Source organism: Aplidium turbinatum, chromosome 18 (assembly GCF_918807975.1).
Source record: "Aplidium turbinatum chromosome 18, kaAplTurb1.1, whole genome shotgun sequence".
In the NCBI taxonomy this organism is placed as follows: Eukaryota; Metazoa; Chordata; class Ascidiacea; order Aplousobranchia; family Polyclinidae; genus Aplidium; species Aplidium turbinatum.
In genome coordinates, this window is record NC_137489.1 from 10364459 (window position 1) to 10387914 (window position 23456).

Genomic DNA, 23456 nt, shown 5'->3' on the forward strand with positions numbered 1-23456 from the left:
AAATCAAGTTAATTTTGTACCAAATCCAATTACCACATGCAACTAACAAATAAAATTTAAAGAAAATGCTATAGCCTAATCGACATAATGCTACTTCAACTTCCACTAGTTGCTTTCCTTTTTAATTTTCCTTCTACCTCAATCCATCAACAAATAAACTTTTGCCTGTCTTATTAAAGTATATTTCTGCTAAACCATTTTTGCATTTAAACGACACAGCATCTGTTGCAGTGCTAATCGTTCAAATCGATTTATTTGCCGCAAGTTTTATATATTTTATTACTTACTCCCACGCCATCGTTCCACGTTACAGTTTGCTTGTTTTATAACAAAGACTGACTCTTTTGCTTCAATCGATTAACCTTTTTGCCTCTCTATGGATTGATTTAAACTTTGAAGACTCATTTCTGTGACTCACTCCCTGAAAAAATCTGCAACGCATCGTGCATCACAACACCCAACAGTAGGTTATATTAAGTCAACACACTGCAGAAGACAAACTCCAAATTTCTTTTCATAGCAACTACAGTAGCCTACAGTCCAACTCTACTCAAACCTTGCATTGTAGGCTAGTAATTAACAAGACCTGTCCTCTCTCTATGCATTGTATTATAGCGACCGTCGCGAGTGAAGCAATGACTTATTTTTTCTTTCAATTACTGGTGTTGGGTTTCTGTCACGCAAACACTTATACAATGCAGCTCTCGTACTTTCCAGCCCTTAATATTTTGACAAAAGTATCCAAGCCTGTTTAATTAAAACTCGTTTATTTTGTAATTAATCTCCACTATTTTCCACTTAACCAAGTCCCTCAGGTTTTCTTCCATTACAAGAAACTTCCCCTTGAGGTGTTGCACAATTGTTAACCCCGCAGCAAAAAGGACTTGCGCAATGACGTCAGGATTGCCTGAGGTTATTATTTTATATTTGATTGACAAGTTCTTCAGCTGGATTACATTGCACCAAACCAGTTTGATGGCTAAATGGTTAGTTTCCTGCTCCTGTGTCTGCAAGACCTGGGTTCAATTCCCTGCCATCATAAACATTTAAAAACTGAAATTGATGCTATAATTTCTTGTAAGAAGAGCTGCAGACACTGCGGCGAATTAAAAAGCGCATGCCTTGGCTATGTCCATTGTATCATTGATATAAAATGAAAGCGTATAGACCGAGTCGTTGTCGCCATATTAGCCGAGTGATGAGAGCAGGGATTCATAGTAGGCTATGAATCCCTGGATGAGACCAACGGTTCGATGCTCAAAACTCAAAAGAACACCGGTTCGACACCGTTCAAGACCACGCCGTTGTGTCTTTGGGCAAAACAGTAAAAGGCATACCTGAAAGTGGCAACGCACTTAATGGCAAGTATGAATGTGGACATGCAGACAAACATTCTTTCCATCTCATGAACTAAATCTAAAAGCATCACAACCAACCATAAACATGATTTCGTTCTTAGCCTACATCAGACTTGGTCAGCATTTAGCCCTTCTCCACTGCAAATAATCACACCTTATAATGGTTTTCATTATGGCGTACTTTGACACCTGATATTAGAACGTCAAATACTTTTTTCCTCGGAAGCCTTATCGCATTGGCCTTGTTGTTTACGTCATGACAGAGAACAAAAACGGCTACAGAATATCGATTTATATACACATATAAAAAAAAAAGTCACCGAACCTATTAAAACAATTCATATTGATCAAGTTTTAGCCACAGGTTTTTTTAATAAATTAATGCCCGGCGCCCCACAGCAATATTAGACCCATCGTGACCACAAACCCTCATCAAACTTTCATTTCAAAGCTAAATTATTTGCAAGACGGACAGACGCTGCGTCATAAAGTGAAGTTGTTGGAGACAAAAGAAAGACGCGTTGTCTGATTTTTGAACAGATTTAACAGCAAGTCAAGTTCAGCTGATGAAAAAGAAGAAAAGGAAAACTGCGTTTCAAACCAGCTATTTTACCTGAGCATAGAGGTGGAGACGATTTGAACGCATAAAATATAATTAAATTATTCATGCGGAACCACACCACGTGAATATAAAATTACATCGGATGAATCTTACAAGCCGCAATCTACAAGTTTCTTAACCAGAAGTTACTTAAATTCTTTAAATAACGATCGAAGTTTTGAGTCAATTTGGATATGTCTCAAGTGAATGCACACCCAAGGAATTTTTTTATTTTACGTTTTTTCTAATATATGTTTTGCAGCTTCACCGGTAATATAAATAAAAACACAACCAAAAGATGTAATTGTGTCACAGAGATTGTTATTTTGTTGTTGGAATATCGTATAACGATATAAAGACTACAACAACTGGTTATTATACAAACATTGCATCAAAAAGTGTCAGGCTTCTGTACAAGATCAGTAAACTTTTATAAATAATTTATCAATTTACATCAGAATTTTATGATCCTAATGGTGGATGCTTGTGTGCAAAACTAACATCTGAGACTACCATACAACTTTTGTGTCAAGTTCAACATCTGAAATCAACAGGAAAACTTTAACTAGAAAAATCTTCTGACGTGTCCTTCCCCTGCGGTTTTAATCTGAGTGAACTATTCCTTTTGGTGTTAAAGAATATTGCATGGTGCGATTAATATGTTTTGTCAAAGATGCCGCAAGTTAATCAACATATGCCTTTCAAATGAACAACATGAAGAATCCAGTCAGTTACGGTTTGCAACTTGTCATTTTCTAAGCGAAATGGACAATAGTCATCCCTTTTCCGGTATTTACTCATACGTGCTATTTCATATTTCCCGGTTACCTTTCAATATAAAACCTCACAGTCCAAGCACAAATGTCACGTATAAAACATATACACGTTTTCTAGTTTGTATAGGTGTTGATAGCCTACAAAACGTTTACATAAAACCAGCCGGTATTTGTTCAACGAATACTATATGTGACTTGTCGTTATACAAGAGGAACTCAGCAGTGGTCAACTGATGTTGCTAATATTATTATCACTCAACGTACAACATCAGATAACATCAATTTTATATCCGAAAATTACGTGACAACCGTTAAGTAAGGAAAACAAGTTTAAATTTAATCTTTAAATCAGCGACATTTACTTGCAAAATAGTCTTAGATAGGGCGTAACAATTGAAAGGGCAGCCTTGCTCTGTGTCATTAGAATTCATGATATCTTTTTCCTTCAGAAAGGGGTCGAAAGACATTTTTGATAATGTATTATGAAATTAAACGACGCACTAAACAAAAATAGATGTCTGATTTCCAGTAGTTGCTTCCCTTGCAAAAACGAAAAAATCTGAATGTTAAAGCGCCAGCTTGTGTGGCCAATCACCGTAACAAAAATAAGCGATGTAACACATTAACTAAAAACAAACCAAATTTTCAGTCAGTTAATCTGCGATTGATTCTTATCTAGCTATAAACACGTTAAAATATAATTTATAACCACCTCAGGCACTACACGCTTTGAGTAGGGCCATGCAAAAAGAGTGACAACAAGTTCAAAAGTTTAATTATTTAACTACATCTGACGCAATAGTAACTGTTGCATATAATGCAATCACAAAAGGTTAAATAGGATTTTGCAAAGCAAATAGCGTTCGAATAAGTTCAAGAATATTTAAAACTACTTTCTATAGCCGTAGTCTACATTAGTTTAATACATGCAGTTGGATTATTATTTTATATTTGCCCCAACACAAAATATGCACAAAAATCTAGGAATATTGTAACGAAGTATTTCTTTGCTAGTTTTACTAATCATTTAAGTTCTGATCCGGCTGCGTAGCCGTGTAGTGCAAGCGCTAGTACGACGCTCAAGAAAGGAGCAGTTCGGTACCGCTCCAGAGCACCAGCTGTGTATCGGTACGATCATTGTATAGCATACAACATAACGTGGCGGATGATTCGAGGACTACATTGACCTTCGCTGCTTCCAGCTGCCTGTGGTGTTGCATCTGTGATCGTAGTGTAGGCTACTGTATGTTGTCGCAATGGGCGCAAAATGAACACTATTATTGCTCAGAGAGTGGTTTCCAAGCGGAGTAGTTTTTAAGTCTGTTGGCAACTTCTATTGCCAGGTGTACAACCTCAAGTTGCCCTGGTCATTTTCGTGAAGCTAAGAATTTTTCGACTGTTGCTTTTGCTGTAGCCTACCGATAGCAGCCCAATTAACTTTCTGGTCCAAAAGTCCATGGAGATGAAGACATGTAAAGTTTAACTCGGTTTGTTTTTGTATTAAATTAGAATTATTAAACCTATAGTGGTGTTTTTTTTTTTTTATCCAGGCTAATCTCTGGTAAGAGAAAACTTAGATTGAGTGGACAAAAACAGAAAAGAACCCAACTTTCGTATGCACCTTCAAGTAGGCTATAGCTTACCGTACGATTAAGTGTCTTGTCAGGACAGTCTCGTGCTCTAGGTAAGATCAAAATAAACTTGGCGTGCTCTCTCAGTTTCACATGTTCGTGCCACGACGAAGCCAAATATCTTCTATGCCTTCATCACGCAATGCATTTACCACAGAAAAGGTAAATGTTTTGACAAAACCGATTTGGCAAACTGATTTACAATTCACTCATAAAAAGGGGACAGTCAGTTGCTCCAGAAATACGATCATTTTAACTTTGCACCATATTTATTTACAGTATCTGCCATTGTTGTTTACGTGGCTGGATGCAGATGTGTAAAAAAGCAGTCGATTTTAAAAATATCCTTCAACGTTAATTCAATACATACAGTAACAGCAAAAATAGACACAAAAAATAAATCTGTGCGTTTCGTGTGTTGGTTTTGTGCTGGGTTTAGAAAGCAGTGTATCTAGTAACAGGAAAAATAAACCGAAATGGTCACCTTTGAATCGCTTGTTTATCACATCGCAAAAATAATCTCGTTACATCAATACACAAAACGGTGATTTCACTGATGTGGTGATACTACGGCCGCGCAGATGTAACATCTTTTCTGATTTCTGGGCATGATTTGTTGTTTGAGAAAATAAATATCATGGTGATAATTTCTTATGTCTTTTTCATCATTTCGATCATTGTCTGGAGCATAGTCTAAGAATGTTTATTTAATTTTCTAATAAGAGCTATAAAACGTCCTTGATGAGACTTGCAAGCAAAGCAAATTCCTAAAATCAGTTTGGGGCAGCTCTGTCCAATACTTAGGCTAAATGCGATAAAGGCGTGCAACCTTGGTCAACAACGGCTGCTTCTGTATCGCAGCCGTTTTGATTATGACTTAAATATCATCATTCCATCAGAACAAAATATAGTCCACAGAGTTTAAAATAAAAGTACTAAACAGTGAACACATGGTGCGGGCATCAGGCTACTTCGAAGGCTAAGATGTTTTCATTTTTCAAAAATAAAAATTGTGATATTTGTTTGTAATTCTTTCGATTTCAGTTTAAGCATTGAAAGTAAAACACTGTTCAGCTTTAGAAAAGTTTGCTGAACTGTGAGTTTTCTTTTCTGCATTTTTCTCATTTTCTGCTTGCGTACTTTTTGTTCAGATTGACAAAGAGTTTTAACCATCCACATAACATTTTCAAGGAAGTGCGTATCGAGGTATGACAACCATGCACGAAACTCAGCGAAACAAATTGATTTTCATGGTCTGAGTCCACTTCTAATTTACAGACAACATTAGAAAGTAGTCTTTAAGCTTGAACAATAACAAAAAAAGTTTCACGTTATTTTGATGTTGCATGAAGAATTTTAATTTCACTTTTTTTTCTTTTTGTCACACCAGGTGTGAATAGCGGAAAGGTAGCAGTTAATTTGTGTGATAAACAATGAATTTTAAACGGTGATATCATCGGGCATTCGGACACAAACATCAATCACTGCAGTTTACAAACAAACAATCTGTCGCCGCTCTGAGCGACAAAAAGAAATCTGTGCCAATGACAAAGATACCGAGAAATTTTTGAAAAGAAATAACAGAAGGAATTCAGGCATTGTTAGTTTTTGTTCTTTGACAACCAAACAACTCGTGACTATGGCTGATTTTTTCCTCGTAACAAGTGCTTCTGTTTTTTTAAAGTTTTATTTGAATTTATTGAAGTCAGGGATGTAACTACGGGAGGGAGAATGGAGCAATCGCCCCTAAAAATCTTATTTTGCTCTCTAAAAACACGGTTTTAATGCAATCACGAATTCAAACCATTTTTTATGACCACGAAACAATCTCATTGTGTGGTGTATGGTAGTCTTTCAGTAAAATTTTGAAAACTCTTCCGAGGTTTCTTACATTTCTCTGTAGTATACAAGGCAAGTATCACCTCATCCCTTTATTAACACTGGAATATAGTTGTAAAATGGTCGAGTGAAAAAAGTATTTACTTGGGAATGTTGCATTACTTTCCCTGTTGTGCGAGAATTTCTACTCCGCATTTCCACTGCTGAAAATACAAGTGCTCTATATTGCCGATCAGAGTGATGAAATGTGAGCAAAACGAGCGATAAAATTTTGCGAAAGCGAAGAACAAGAACAATTACATGCAGATTTTCTTTTTTTAGGGGGCACATGACCAAGTGCCACCCTGGATTCGTTACTAACCTAATGAAATAGTATGGCCTACAGGTAAAACTGGTGTCCTTCTGAACTGCTCGGCTGTCAGAACCCCCATTACAGTGATAACAAATTAAAACTACATCGATGGTCCAAAGCAGTTGCGAATAAGAGTTTACAATTCCAGGTTAATTCTTCAGAAGAGGTTTTTTTCCGTCCAAAAACACTCAATAATAACCGCACTTCTTCTACCAACTTTTTTTTAAATTTTAGTTTCGTAAAGAATATTCCGATTGAGTTTCGAACACAGACTCTGCTGATGTGTCGAACGAACGACCTGCTCAAGTTTGATTCAGCCAATCAAAGTGGAAAGTATGACTATAAAACATGCTCTGTTTTTTCATCTAGTGTTTACGATCAGACAATTTCACAATGACATAGATGTCGCTAGACGTCTTTGGCCAATAAGTCGGTTATTCTGAATTCATTTACTCTTTATTGTGCTGTACAGTTCAGGACAATAAAGCACGTGCTTTTATATATTTTCAGTAAAAATATTGATAGGCCTACAGAAATAATGACTCTTGAAAAAGATAAACCCGCCGTCTTTCGTGCTTCCAGGTACCGTAGGCTAAGTTTTAGAATGGAAGTATTTCTGGTGTTATTACCATTCGTTGCATCATTCATTTGTCACATCACATGGCTAGGGAACTGCATTCCGAAAGTTAGTGCAAACGCGTCGGAACATCACATCGGCTAAAACAGGTCGTTAGTATCTACATTGTGAAGTAGATAATGCGGAGGTGGAAACTATATTCCTGCAATAGCAAGTGAGACTACAAAGATTCTCGCTTAGGTTGTTCAAATGTTCAATGACTGCCGACTAACCTCAATCAGGTTTTATCCTGCTTTTGATTATTATCCACGATGGACACTTATTATCGAATGTAAGCAGTGTAAACATTCCGCAAACTGATTTAGGTTTCATGAAACAATTCATAAACTAGAGCTTCATAGCAACAAAATATAAATTTCAAAATTAATTATCATAAACATTTATTCAACGGGTTAAGTTTGACACGTTTGAAAAGCGCTGCGGTCTGATTACAGGTTTTGTAGTTGCTGCTTTGTTGTGAAGCAAGGTGGGAGTTTTTATCGGGACACGGCTACATGCCATTCAATCTCGCGTCAAAAAGCACAATGTTTGTGAACGTCTCAAATTACAATTAGCTACAGGTTGTTTCCTGAGGCTGGCTCTGAAAGACAATTTTGCTGATTGTAAGGAAAATGCAACTGCGACCGACGTTGTGCGGTTTGCCTGGTCATTTTTAAAAAGCAATTTCTTCGAAGAGGTAGCAATAAAATTTCTTATTTAGAAAAACAGAATAGAAATCTTCATGAAGCGCAGTTTATATATTTAGCGGCAGTGAACGTTAAATAACAAAACAATAAATCGGCTTAGTCATTAATGTTCAAATGAAGACGCTAACTCTGATTCTGAACTTGTAGATTAGTTCGCGGACATTGCATACAGTTAAAGTGCTGTTTTTGTAATGAAGCATAAAAATGAAAGCTTTGGCTGTCAAGAAACAAATTCCGGTTGACAGCATTCTGTAACTAAGATCTTTTCATGATATAAAAAATAAGCTAATGTAGAAAAGCCCTCACTCAATGGTTTGTGACAATTCCTTAAATTAGCGATTTTTATCAGCATTTCACCAGATTCCGGGTTTAGTGGAGGCCATTGAGAATGCAGCAAGTCAATCAGCTATGACATGATGAGTGGTTTGTTTTAGCATAAACATCCAGAAAGGGTTTAATGTTTTGTTCCATTCTTGAAAACGTTGATTGGGATGGCGTTGTCGCGCGCTTTTGTATTGTACCTTCAATTTTGGCAACAAACAATGCCTCGTGTCGGACGGCCTACTTTGATGCGCTAACGGCTGAGATTTTTGGTTGGCTTATATTACATCGTTTTGTGAACTCTGGGAAAGTAAACTCGCCAAACAAACGCAGTTTGAGGTCAGAACGTTGCGTTTATTGCCTTTTTTTAACTTTCAAAAAATACATATTGCCCCACAGCAAAGTTTCCACAAAAGATAAATTTTATTGTTCCTAAGTTTAACTATGTGGAAATAACTTTTGCGTTGCTTCTTTGTGAAAACTGAAAAAGTATATTTGCAGATGCAACAAAAATAGTTCTTCATTCTTGCATTGAAAGTTTAAATGACATTTTTAGTAAAGTTTGATGTTTATTGAAGTTATATGTTCCCAACTATTGTCGCTTTATCATGGCCCAAAAGGGATGTTTTAATGTAAAAATTGTGTTGAAAAGAGCAGTTCCAGAGGCGTTTGATATTAACTCAAATGAGAGCATTGTTGTTAATGTTTCTTACAGTGAGTCGTCGTCGACACAAGGAAGGCCAAAGGGGCAGTTGATGAGGATGTGTTTCATCGTCTGATTTTCTAGTCTACAATTGTACCTTTGCATGGGTTTCATATTCTTCCGACGCCGCAGTGGCCTCTGTTTATCAATACCACTCTGTTCTTTCCAGGGTGGGAGCTTGATGAAAGGTTTCGAAAATTGCTAGGGTAGCAGAATTTTCTTTCCTTTAAACTCAAAAGTCCATTTTCTGGTAGGAATTTAAGCTATACTGCTTATCTCATGAAATTTCATTGATTTGCTTGCCGAAAAATGGCGGTATATTTTCTTTCGTATCTTGCTGCCAAGCTCCAATCTACCCCGATAGTTGGAACATAATGGAACAATAAATTTTCACCCTGGTATGTCAACGGTTTAGTTAAAAATTGGAGATCAGAGCAATTAACAACATAAACACTTCTGAGAACACAATATGCCTTGTACTTAAACAGACATCAAAGCAATTGAGGAATTCTTTCACTGCAATTCGAGCGATTTATTCCCAAGTTTCTCAATCGAATATCACGTGAATGCTGCTTTGTTTTAGTTTGAGAAAGAGTGTGTGGTGACACCACTTTTTGTAACAGGAGGTTTACTAAACAATGTCAGCGAGGCTTCGACCCGCCTTTGTAAATTAGCTTAGGAAAGAAATCGTTTGCGATTAACGAAATAAGTATTCGATTCCTTATTCCAGTTTTTATAGATCTACAGCTGTTACTAGTGTTTTAATGGAATAAAATTTAATTTTGTTGAGCTTAACAGCCTTAAAAAGGTCTGTTAAAAATATAAAACAATGGGGTTTCTGTTTTCAAGCTTTGAATATAAAGTTTAGTGAATAAACTGTATGATAGGTTTTCTTACGTTTCAATTGTGAAAGTATATATTGTGGAGTTAAAGTTTCAAAGCAAGGCTGGCGTTTTACATAACGAACACTTCTATTTTCTAAATGTACCAAGTGCGGAAGTGGGTGTTGGAAAAGATTTTTTGTTGAAACAAAGTTTTTGTCAAAAAGGAAGTTGAAATGAAACCAAATACTTCATGAAGAAATGTGGTTTGATGCGAAATCAATAGAAACGAATTTTGCATCAAAACAAAAATTTGTCTTTTAAACGTAATGTAAACATTTTGGTGTTTTATTTAAAAAGCCCTTCAAACAGTTCAAAAAATGTGTCGCAAAAGGATTCGTTTTAAATTTAAGGCTGATTGTTATGCTTTGTAATTCTGGCGTAGTTTGATACCGAAACGAAATTCTTTCCTAAAAAAGTTGATTTGAAATGAAATACTTTTTTTTTACAGAACGTAATTTAAAGCAACTTGTCCGGCGTTTCTTGACACTAATTTCACCACAAAACTTTTGTGTTGTGACTAAGCCATCACAATTGACTCATTTTATGGGAAGCTCCATGCTTCATCTACTGTGGCGTATGAAAATGCCTTTCATTGAATCATAGTATTTCTCCTGGCGACTTGGCGTTTACTTCCCCCAGAGTGTGGTGTTGTCACTTCCAGTCAACCGCAGTAGTGACGAATCAAAAAGTAGGTTTCATTAAACGTTTATTCTCTTAGTCTTTTCAAAGCTTCATGCGGAGTAGGGTCAACAGGCCAGACCAAACCAAATCAGTGTAGGAAAAGTTCAGTTATTCTTGTGATAATAGAAGTTGTGAAAGAAACCTTGTACATTGTCAAAAACTGAACTTAGAGCTGTGTAAGTTGGTCGGTGAGATTATATAATCGTTTAGCAAGCAGTGCAGAATTAGTGTAAAAATTACAAGCTTGGACTTATGTAAAGGTCTTGCTGAGTAATCTCATCTTGTTGTGACAGAAGTCATAGTTAGCTCGCGTTATGCGATGAAAAAAGGCAGTATGGAATATAGGATTTTAGAGCTACGGAATAAAGAAAGCAGTAGGCTACTGGGAATAAAAAATGGAAAATTTTCATTTTATTTCATAGCATTACCAGCTCATAGTTAGACATAATAGGTTTTCACGTAACTTATCGCTGAAATTGTTAATATTGGTATATTCATTCTTGACTGAGCTAAAAAGCCTCGCATTTTGAAGTATTAGGACAACAAGAATTTCTCCTTAAAGCTAAATTTCGTCTGAATCTAGTGGAAGGTGATGTGCATGCTCTTACGTTTTTCGACAACACAAAAATCCCATCTTTTTGCAGTGATTCAATGTCTGCAGAGGTTAAAATATGCAAGAGTAGGTTTGTTTATTAGCAAATTTGTGGGACTGCTGTAAAAGAACAAAAATGTTGGTTACTTTTTGGGTAGTTTTGCAAAAGACGTCTGTTCTGTTTTCTCAAAAACTATCGCACATACCAACCCTGTGATTATTTTCTGAGGTTTTCTACTGTTATCAGTTTTTGTTTTCTTTTAAATGTTTTCCAACTGCAGGACAATCAAAAACTTCAGATTTGGATGCATTTAGATTTGTCACAAGATGCAACTGCTGCATTGCGACAAGATCAAAGTTTTTACACTTTAGTTAATCCAACGTTAATCAATGTAGCAATAACATTGCATTCCAACAAAGCGAGCTCCAAGCCACCAACCATCTGTTTGCCTGTGGACATTTTGTATCGTTTTTGCCCCACATCTCACATTGTTTTGAAATCGCATGACGTTAAACAATGAAGCAAGTAACCAGCTAATCCGTTATTTGAAACAAAACACCTGCCTGGTTTTATTTACTTGTTATAGCTAATCGTTCGATTGCATCCTAAATGAGGGATTCTTGTGTAACTTTTCATTTTCAATAATATCGAAAAACCGGAGCAGAGATTAAACTTTTCAATGTGTAGCCTACTTCATCACTCAGTAAAGATTTTACAGCGGTATTCAATGCTACTGTACATTCACTAATTTTATCAAGCACTCTAGTGGAAATAAGATCTATTGGTGCCTAAGTTTTTAAGGTTGTGTGGAAAATAGATGAATAGTTTGATGTAATATTTACGGTGGATCACCAGGTTCTCTAGTGCATGTAAAACTAATAAGAAGCTATCGTTTGATTGTGATTCAGAAATTGTGAGAAGCTCATGGCTTAAATATGCCTTTTTAATGTAGATATTTCGCCTTAAAGACGTTGCAATGACCTTAAGTAGTTGAATTTGCTCAATAAAGAGAACTTGATGCGGTGTGATGAAAGTTGTGTACTCAGCAGACAGCTATTCAATTAAAACGTCACAAATGTGATTTGGATGACTGATTGCCTAAACCTGAGGCCGTTTTTTCATAACATACTTCAGAACTGCTTCTCAATATTGAGGTTATCATAGACATCACGGTTTTTTTTCCGTCGCTTAGGCTTCTGTGTTTTTTATTTGAGAACCCTCGAAAATAAGCGAGTTTAAACTCGCAAAAGTATACAGATGGCAGACCATCAACTCTTTGTGCGTGGATTAAATTTCTCAGATTGCTTGTTTTGTCAGTTATTCATCTATCCTAGAAGATTAAACAACGCCAATACAACATTAGTTAAATATAGAATGACGTTGTCTCTGCTTAGCGTGCAGCCTTCTTTCAAAATTCAAGCGTGCATCAGAGTGCTTTTGGGTGTCAGTTTTTATAAGAACTGTAAATGCGTTTCTGTTATGTTGACTAGGCAATGACGAAAATTATTATGTTTGTGATTTGTTCAAATGTCGTATCACCGCGTTTTGCATACATTTTGATCATGTCGAATATAATGGTATTCGTGTCTAGTAATGCTTATGAGGTTTAGGTTATGGGATGACAAGGTATCTGGTGCGGTTGTTTCGACGTTTAAAACATAGTAAGCATATGACGGCATAGCTATGATTGTGTAAAAAAGCTAACGAAAAACAGAGAGTTCAGTTTATGCAGTATGTCCTAGTATAGCAGCAATTATTAGCTTACTTGTTTAGGAATGGTATGAGAATGCAACTCCCCATTTCCACCTGAAGTTATTGATCAGCGTGTTTCAATTTTGAGTCAATTAAATAATACTGAATATGTATTGTTGTTAATGCTGATAGTCGTAGTAGTTTGCAAATATCGAAGTCATGACGAAATTGGTGCAACATAATTGTGCCCATAACAGGTACTTGAAACTTGCATTACTTTTCGGAAATAGGTCAACTGTTAGTGTTACCGGTACCATCATAGAAACGGACTACGTAACATCAGGAGTGCAAAAACGATTTCTATGTGTGCTTGTCATTAAATACCCAATTGGCTAAAGTATTCAAAACAGCCCATTGCATATTCAAAACAGCCAATAACAGCCAATTCCATATTCAAAACAGCCAGTATTGGGTGTTTGGCTGTTTTGCTTGAAACGGCCGGGTTGTCACGTAAATAACCATTATCGAAAGAGGAAATCTTTATTATTTCATGCGTTAAGTAGGTCGCTTGTTTCAAGGATTATAGTTAAAACAATCCTATAGCAATATGCAGAAAAAAGTACTTAAGCTGTAATCTGAAAAGCAGTGATTATATTACTTTATCGGCTTTCATAATTCAGTGTACCACAATGGCATTTTAGCCTTTGTCCCAGTCTTACCCACAAATCCCTTATGAGAAAAGTCATAAAACTTCATTCAAGTTTGCAAGAACTTCATAATGGCTTGTTCAGAGCAGTGTTATTAAAACAATTATTAAAATAAAATTGAATTTGGTCATTGTCTGGAGAGTTCAAATCAAACCTTTGTATTAGGGTAACTGTGGTTCCTAACACAACAAGGTATCCTATTGTTTTTACAAGATTGTTGGCACTGCGTTTTAAAACCTCATCCAACCGTTTTGTGAATTTAACGTTGTTTCTATGCAATTTTGTGTGAAATTCTTGCATCATCAGCTCAACGATGTTCCCTGGTAAATAAAATACTTTTCTATACCCGATTTGGTGTCATCATGAAACCAAATCGTCTTTAGGATTAGGATTTCCATTGCATCCATAGGGAGATTATGTCAAAACGTTTTTTCCGCATGAAGTGGCTTTGAAGATAAGCATTATTTCATAAATTTTAATTGTTTTTCTTTGATCCATTTTTCGTCATTTCAAGGGCAGGAAATCTTTCTGTCTGCCATCTTGTAATAGCCATCAACGATTCTGTCTTGCTTAACAAATCCCACGTCTGTAAAACGTTAAATCAACCAAATTGACATCTTGCGTTTCAGGGCTATTCGAAACCAATGCATTTAGGCATTTTGTTTCGTTTCAACTCAACGCCTTGTTATTTACGAAGATTTCTTTTCGCTTCGTGTAAAAGATAAATCATTTCTAGCACTCTTACAGACATAGTGCCTTTGGAACAAAACACCTTTTAAATTTTGCATCGATGCCAGAGTAGAGGCCTGTTAGTTAATAGGTAAAGGCTTTATTTTCAAGGTTGCTAACAAATGGAGCCACTTTAATTTTTTTAAATGGACAAAAACCAGCTTGGATTATGTTTTAATACCAAGCTTTTAAAATATCGATCAGCATTTTGGGTTTGTTAATCTATTACTTTTAAATTGAAGTCACAGCTTTGCGGTTATCTAACAGTAGGCTACCACCGTTTACACTTGCGAAACAATTCTGTTCAATCGTCTAATTCTTTGAGGTCGGACTGCTGAAAGTTACATATTATTGTGTTATGATCGAAACAACACAACTGCAGCTGACTGAGAAAGATACCGTCACTTTCTTGGTGTGACGTCATAAGTTATTGTTTGCCTCATAATTTATGTTCAGGGAATAAAAAATTAAATAATTTGCTACAAATTTAATAAAAACAATCACTTTTGTTATTTTTGAGATTGTTTTTGAAATGTTGTAATTATACTACAGCAGAGGTGACTTCACTTGCAAGCACTTGCTGATATTAAGCTAGAAAATAACGTTGAACCAGGGAGTAACGAAACTGTGTGAATCGCGTGGTTTAATGAAGAAAGATTTATGGATGGAATGTATTAAAAAACAGCAGCTGTTAGCAGGGCCGGATTTAGCTAATGGGGGGCCCGGGGCACTTTTAGATCGGGGGGCCCCCGTGCAAAAAATTTTTTGCGCCTACGGCGCGAAAAACTATCTCTACGTATACAGTAGCATCAGTCCAGTACTGCACAGCATTTTGCAGAAACTTTAAAGGCCAAAAGGAAAAAAATAGCACAAAATCATCTTTTTTTCCACATAGGGGGGCCCTTCAAAAGTCAGGGGGCCCGGGGCAACTCCCCCCTCTGCCCCCCCCTAAATCCGGGCCTGGCTGTTAGTAGCAGGATGAATAGTTTCAACTTTAGAAGTGCAATAGGCTTAGACTACAGAACGTTTTTACAAAATAAAGCTAAACCATTGACGTGTATCAAAAATATACTTTTTTTAATAAAAAAAAACTTGATTTTTTTTAAATTTAAGAACTTTAGTTATGGATACCGTAGTCTAGCCTACATGGTTTTCCCCTTGCCTATACGCTCCGAAAAACATTAGGCCTTAATTTTTTTTACCAATATTTAGTAGTCTTCGTAGTACAACTAAGCACATTATTATCAATGATTTATTAACTGCAGTTGAAATAATGAGCCATAGAAGCTATCTTTTATTGTCTATGAGTTTATTTCCACAGAATAAAGTTTATAGGCTACTTTTATTCAGTGGGAGTTTACGAGGAAATACATTTCGTCCAATTTCACCACCATTTTGCTATCGAATTAAAATTGGTCGATTCTCGCTGACGGTGAAAATTTTTATTAAAATTGTCAACTTTTAGGACGAAGGTCAGCGCCCACACATGTCGGAATATTGATTTACGTCAAATTGGATCAAGAATCCATACTGGCGAGAGGGGAAGTAAAACGCCTTTCATAACGCAACTTTGGTTGTTGTTGTGATGCAACTTTAACGTATCCTGATGCTAGAGGGGTTTCGCGTGGAAGGAGATTTGCTAAACAGCTTAGTCTCCTATGAATCAACGCTGAGTAAATAACAATAACCTCGAAACATTGAATCCGATTATTTCGTGATTTTAACCGTTTATTTGGCCTTTTTTTTCAGGACATAGTTAAATCAACTTTTTTAAAACGTATATGTAAATCATGGGTGTGCTGTATGTAGCAATGTATGTTGTGATTGTTTTCAACGTTACCTTGACGGTGTGCTGTCCGCAGAGATGCCGATGTGACAAAAAGAGGAAGATCGTGTTTTGCAATGAACGTTCATTAATTCGGGTTCCGTATGGGATACCAGAGGATACCAAAGTGTTGTTACTACAAGGAAACCGTTTGGAAAACAGCCCTAGTCTGGAAGCAGCTCTCTCAAGTTTGACGGTTCTAGAAAGGTTGGACATGTATGACAACAAACTGAGATCGTTCCCGCACGGTTTACCAGGAACTCTCACATATCTATCCCTTCAGTCTAACCAAATAAAATTTATCAGTAAAAATGCCATGGACGGTCTATCTAGCTTGAAAGAATTGCAACTGGATTCTAATAACATCACAAACAGAGGGCTTGGTTCTCTTGCTTTTGCTGCTGCAACTAGATTGCAAGATCTCGCTCTTTCCAACAACGCATTTACGTCTTTTCCTGAGGAGCTTCCTAGAAGCTTGAAAAGTATCCGGTTAGCCAACAACAAGATCAGTTCAGTGCCGAAGCTTGCTCTTTCTTCATTAAAATCTTTGGTCAGATTAGATCTCAGTAACAACAAAATTTCAGGTCTTATTGGTCTGAACCAGCTGACTTTGCTTAAAACGTTAAACTTAAAAAACAATCTTATAGAAAACGTACCACCCAATCTTCCTCGAAATTTAACAATTTTAGTATTGTCGTTTAATAAACTGCAGTACATATATACACATCGCAATGTTGACTATGGAGACTTGCAAGGCTTGGAGAAACTGAGAAAATTGGATCTTTCGTCCAATCATCTGAGAAGTGTTGAAAAAGGATCTTTCAATGCTCTTCCAACATCTCTCTCAATAGAGCTTCAAAACAACCCGTGGGGATGCGATTGCAATTTGCTGTATCTCAAGCGGTGGCTAACTTTCACCACGTCAGTCCTCGGAAGCAGCAATGGGATCAAATGTGCAACTCCTCCTATCTTCAGTGGCGTTACATTGGAGGCAATAGATCCAGAAGCCTTGAAATGTGAGCATTCGTCATATCTGGTGAAAATAAATCAAATCCAATCTACAAAAGTTATCATTCAGTATGATACTAAAGCCAAGCAAGAACCCCCTTTCGTCACGTATTCAGTAATGTATGGAGTAATGCTGTGTGAAGATTGCTCCCTACAAGGTGAAATTTCAACTCCTAGTCATTCGAGTGCTCACATGTGGATGGAAGACTACACAATAGAGGCTTTAGTTCCAAGTATACCAAAGGAGATATCGAATCTCAAGCCCAATACTCGATATGCAATTTGTGTTGTAACTTCATACCAGCACTCAGATCAAGTTAGCATCGATCAGTGCAAAGATGTACGTACATCACTTGAAATTATAAATTCAACTCCAATCCAAAATCATCCTATTCCTCCTTGGACTGAAATTATTGCAGCAGTAACAACAGCTGTTGTGCTATCTGCGATTGTGATTACTGTTGTGATTTGGTATCGACGACGTCGTCGTCACCGTTCTTTGCTTTCACATTATCTTCCAAAACGCCACGTTGTGACGACTTCATCAATGCCTTACACGGCCGGCAGAGAGCGCCCTATGGTTAACGCAAATTCCGAATTTGACGTGACATTGATGATAAGGGAAGATTTGAAACGTCAAAGTGACAGTTGCTATAGCGATAGTCATAACGAGTCGCTTGCCACCTTACACACAGAGACAACAGCGTCTAATCATAATGACCCCATCTTAAAATACCCAGCTGGCAAAACAGATACAAATCTGAATCCACATACTTTTTTACCTATAAATAACAATGTTTCTGCTAATTTACGCAGTGATGGTTTATATTTATAGAAAATGATATTGGTATTTCAAAGCATTATTATTTTTTCGAAATCCCTCTTTAAACTTTCCATTGTGCATGTATTTTCGTTAATTTCTTTTTTGAATTTATTTTGTCCCACTATGGTGCTTGTCAACTCTAGGAAGTTTTGAATTTATGTTTCTCGGCAGCCGATTGTGGCAATACTTAGCAATTCTACCGCTGTCAATTCTTGCTGCGATTGACTGCCGAGAAACATATAGTTGGTTGGATGATCTAAATGGCTAGCGTGGAAGCTACACCGTTATGGTAGTCTAAGCCAATTGCAACTGCTGGCTGTACTAGTGATTGCTCAGCCTTGTGCTGATAGCCAGGAAGAACCCCCCCTCCCATGTTTTGTAGCCTGAAGTGTATCTCAAAAAGACTTGTGAGAAGGCTGTATGTACAGTTTTGTGATATCTGCCATTTTTCGAATTTGTTTCTCCAACTAACGTATTGTATTCTCTTCGTTGGGGAATGCGTATCTTGTTTATCAAGAACTTTTAAACAATCTTCTCAACTTATTTTAAAACGCTTTATACTTTTATTTCTTTCTTGTTTAATGTTTACAAAAAAAAAACAGGTTAATTGTTCTATTTGTTGATGTATCTCTAACAAGATAGGCTACGGTACATCAATTGACAATAGAAAAAGTTTCTGTTTTATCAGTTCAATATATTTTTTTTTTGTTGGCGAAAAATAAAAAAACAAAAATATACAAAAACACAAATAATTCGCACAACAAGGATGGCAGCGAAAGACCAAAAGGTCACCAAGTCAGCTGCCACCAAAACATTTAAACAAAAGACCCAAAATTAAGAACATTAACACATTTAGCACAATACCAGCACTTTACATAATACATTAACAGTGGAATAACACAGGGCAACATAAAAAAAAAAACTGTGCAGAGAAATAAGCAGACGATATGTTTCAGGAGTGATCATAGTACAAATTCTTTAATAAACATTTATATTTAACAGCATTATAAAACTTTTCTTGTATTTCTTTTGGTATTTGATTCCATAGTTTCACTTGATTAAAACATAGCATCTTCTTACCAGAGTTTGACGTTGCAAAAGGCAAATATAAATCATTCTTTTGTTCTGACGAGTTTTATGATGGTGGTAATCAGATTAAAAGTTTTATGATGGTGGTAATCAGATTAAAAGATAACCTACTGTAGATAAACTCTGGTTCTACCGTCAATAAATGTTGCTTTGTTTTCGAGAACTATGTTACCATACGTCCATACGACTGTCAGTAGGCTACTGAGTAGGCTACGTCTTGTTTTTTTTTATTGTAAACTACTTGTACGTAATCTTGACGTTTGTCTTCTAAACAATAAAAATATTTGCCTTTGTTGTTTGTGCAGTTCAAACATAGCCTACATGTATTGTTACTTTTGGAGCAGCAGTCAGAGGATCCTGAGAGAATCTGGTTACGTAACATTTTTATTATGTGAAATCATTTTTGCTCACTTTGCTCACCCAATCGTATAACTGCTTCACTTACTGCTTCACATTAATCTAACTAATATTGCACAAAGAAGATAGGCTCGCGTGCTTTACAGTAAAAGCAAGAACATGGTCATACAGATTTAAAAAAAAGCATAAGCGGTAAGGAAAAAAACGTGTGTGGTTTACAAAAACGAAAAAAATAAATAAAATGATGGTCTCCCTTTTTATTCCCTTGTTTTTGTAAAGATACTCGCTTTTTCCTCACTGCTTATACTTTTCTTAAATCTACGATTATATTCTAGCTTTTACCTTTGTTGCACCTAGAGGAACATGGATCCACCTCGAATGGATTTTAGATTCCATTTTATTCCGCTTCCATCGCATGACCTACTCTGCACGTAGGTTGCACTGATGTTCGCCCTTCGTTTCCGAAAATGGCCAGATCCAGAAACAAATGACTTGCGCGTGATTTTGTTGTAATTGAGGGAGGGCTACGCAGGACTCTAACCTCACTCTCTCATCTCAAGTTTCAGGGTCCAATGTCCAGGGCCGGATTTAGCCTAAGTGCTGCCCTAGGCAGATAAGAAAAATGCTGCTCCCCAAAAAAAATTTTTCGATGATGCGCTACGATTTATATTTTCAACTCTTCACAAAAAATTTATTTGCACTGTTTATTTGAATACATCAATGAATGTCATTGTATAATGAACTAATTGTTTAAAATCGCTTTCAGCGGGCTTTTTCTCTTGCAAACAAATCAATAATTTCTTCAAAGTCTGTAGAAATAAGTAAGCTGAGTTAATGCTCAAAAATGTGAGATCATTTATGTGATCATGCTTCAACGTAGACCGCCGTGCATTCTTGATCTGCTTCAAAATAGAGAATGATCGCTCTGCACTGCAATTGATGACCATTGTGCAAAGCCTAGTCCTCCATACTAAGCGAGACAGATAAATAAAAGAAGCGCTCAGCAGCACATATTGTTGAAAACCAATCAAGCGTGAAGTACTCTAGGGGCGATGACTTGCCGCACTGTTTATAAATGTGTGTGTGATGTGATAAAATATCTATTAATTGCTAAATATCTGAATATATCTGTTGTGAATTATTATATTCAAGTACAGTATTATCAATGTAATATATTTGTATATTTTGCCCCCCCAATAATTTGCCGCCCTAGGCAAATGCCTACTGATAAATCCGGTCTGCCGATGTCAAGACATGGTCGAGACGAGTGGGTAAAGCATGAGATGCAGCAGGATGACCATAACGTCTTCGTGTCACGTGATGCAGCTCTTGGGCACATCCTGCAACTATGATACTGGGTGGTGCCTTTCTGTCCGTTGAGCTATATCCAGTGACAAGCTTCTTCCGCACAGTCGTTATCTGAATCGATCTCAAGTGGTTTTAAAAAGCGAACTGAACCTACACCGTTTTGAAATAAGCTAATATAGGCTACCAGCTGAAATTCACAAATCCTCCTTCACGACTTTTAAAGAGGGCAGGCTACAGCACAGATCAGACTTGTAATTCAGTGGCGTACGGTATCCTGGTTGTTTGAGCAAGGGAAGCAATAAAACTCGTGGGGGATTAGAGGGTGCCGTGTTTTGTGAGGGGATCCGGGGGCATGTCCCCCCGGAAAATTTTTGCAAAATTAGCCTACACTCAAATAATGGATTATAGTGTTTTCTGGAAATACTTTTAGGGTAATATTTGTATGAAATTTATTAGCAGATAAACAGCTATTAACTTATTAAAGGTAGCTTTTACACACAAACGGACAAAAATGCGGCTAAAATTAGAGAACACCAAAAACTCAGTTACAGCTACCTACTGCTGTAGTAGCGTAAGCCAGAATTCATTTTAGTCAAGTCAAGTCTAACCTAGAACTCACATATCCTGTCTTATGCCAAAGTCTATCCAGCCAGGATAACAGTGTAAAGCCAACATTTGGCATAAACTTTTGCTTACTAGGCCGATATTAGAACCATAACAGCGCCTCAGATTTTCTCATTTCATAGCCCACTGGCAGTTGGGTAACGTCTAGAACATCACACGGCCAGGGCGAAAGAGAAAATTGAATTGAGTCCTGTCTTTGTCATGAGTTACCAAGGGGGGGTGGGGGACTTATATACCAGTCCCATGTATAACCTGTCCCCCCCACCCCCCATGGTAACTGATGACAAAAACAGGACTCAATTCAATTTTCTCTATCGCCCTGGCCGTGTGATATTCTAGGCCAGGGGTTCCCAAACTTTCTGTTCATCGGTACCCTTTGGTCAATTTATAGATTCGCTCGTGTACCCCCAAAATTTTCTCATATTTTTGGCTTTAGAAAGTTTAGATATTGCAACAAATTAACAGTAGAGCTGCATTAGAAGACTGCATACATGATATTTTGTACCAATCAAAGCACACAAAGTTATTCATAATAATGTAATCCAAGGTTAAACAAACACTACAATCAATCAAACAAACAATATATCGGCTGAATAAGCCCAAGCAATCCTAGCTAATGTGATGGATAAGCCTGCTTTTTAGAAACAAGCTCATTAATACGAGGTGAAACATTAGCAACAGCACAACGAAGATCATGTTCAGGTATTTTGAGCTGTGATCTGTTTTTTGATTTGATTCCCAGCAGCACTGAAAATGTTGACTCACACAACCATGTTGATGGAAACAACAACAATGCATGAATAGCAGGTTCCGCAATCTTTTTGTACGGCTTGCACATCGTAAACCAAAAATCACTTATATTTCTCTCAGAGTAGCCTACACATCGCGTGCAAAGCCATCATGTTGCAGTTCAATCATTTCCTCTTGCATCCCTGTCCCAGCCTGCAGTGTCTGAGCGTTCGCGGTGAAAGGATTCCTAAGATATGCAACTTCGACTTCACTAAAACTTGGAAAATAGCCGTCAATTTCCTTTTCCAACTTCATAAGATAAAAAATATTTTAAGACAGATTAGAAGTTGTGGAAAGAATATCCTTATACTTAATATAATGTACCCCTTGAAAAGTCGAAATGTACCCCTGGGGGTACATGTACCCCAGTTTGGGAACCCCTGTTCTAGGCGTTACCAGAGGCAATTATCGTAAAGCTTCTTGCCCAGAGAACAGTGTTGCCAACCTTGCGGTTTTCTCGCAAGTTTGGGCTTGTTTTTTCCGAGTTTGCGTACTTTTTTTTAGTTTGCGGTTGCTTGTTTTTGGGCTTGTTTTTTTGCCAGTCAAACTTCTTTTAACTTGTTTTTGACAATGAAATTGCGAAGTTTTTATTGTAGTCAACATTGTAGGCTATTCCTTTTTTTCAAGATAATTATTGCTTGGAATGGCGACTGGCGTAAACAAATGTCATTCTTGAAATAAACGTGATGTATGAATTGCAAACGTTGTATTGAAAATTTTGAACTGCTAAACTGCATGCTTTATGCTAATTGGTATTGGTTGCAAATTATTGGGCTTGTTATTGTATTGACTTGCCTGTTTTGGGCTTGTTTTTTAGGCATCACTGCTTTTAAACACAACTGAAGTGTTGCGCTGGCGCTGCGGTCTGTCTGCAGCGCTATTGTAGTGTGCTACTGCAAATTGCAAGAGTTGCAGGTTGCAGCAAGTGGGAGCTAGACTCAGTAATTCACTGCAGTCTGCAAGTTATGGACTTCTTGTCATTGGATAGTCTGTGGGAAAAAAAGAGAAAGACCTTTCTAAGTAGTCTAGATGTAAGCAAGTATACGGTTAATGAATTAGCAAGCAACCATGAGCATGCTGTGAATATCCAGGCCTGATGTTAATAGCAATACAGGTTATCATAACATGATTTAGTAAACTACCATTGGTGTCAATTGTCATTTATGAATGATAAACAGCTAGATTATTTACGATAAGAAAAGCCCTTCTATTGTCAGAAGTAATAAAAGCTTTCGTATTCCCTTCTTTAGATATCCCTGCTATTAAAGTCTATTTTCCTTGGATGTTGAAGTCTCAGAAAGAAAAAAACAACTTCATATTTATATAAATGAATATTGAATACGATACAATAGCCTCAGAGGCTATGTCCATTATAAGTGATAAGACCAACCACAGCATTTATCTGCAGGCTACATTATCAACTTTATCAAAGAAATGGATTGT

General features: G+C 36.9%; 1 protein-coding gene across 1 annotated transcript; it reads left to right on the plus strand.

Annotated features, from left to right (window-relative positions):
* The first annotated feature begins 15951 nt into the window (after positions 1–15951).
* LOC145787353 (leucine-rich repeat transmembrane protein FLRT2-like) lies at positions 15952–19227 on the plus strand. Its single transcript, XM_082599079.1, has one exon. It carries the CDS (start codon positions 15981–15983, stop codon positions 17856–17858), a length of 1878 nt encoding a protein of 625 aa, XP_082455205.1. The 5' UTR covers positions 15952–15980; the 3' UTR covers positions 17859–19227.
* The last annotated feature ends 4229 nt before the right edge of the window (positions 19228–23456 follow it).

Coding starts and splice junctions, on each gene's coding strand:
- LOC145787353 (XM_082599079.1), top strand. CDS start 15,981: ATGGGTGTGCTGTATGTAGCAATGTATGTTGTGATTGTTTTCAACGTT.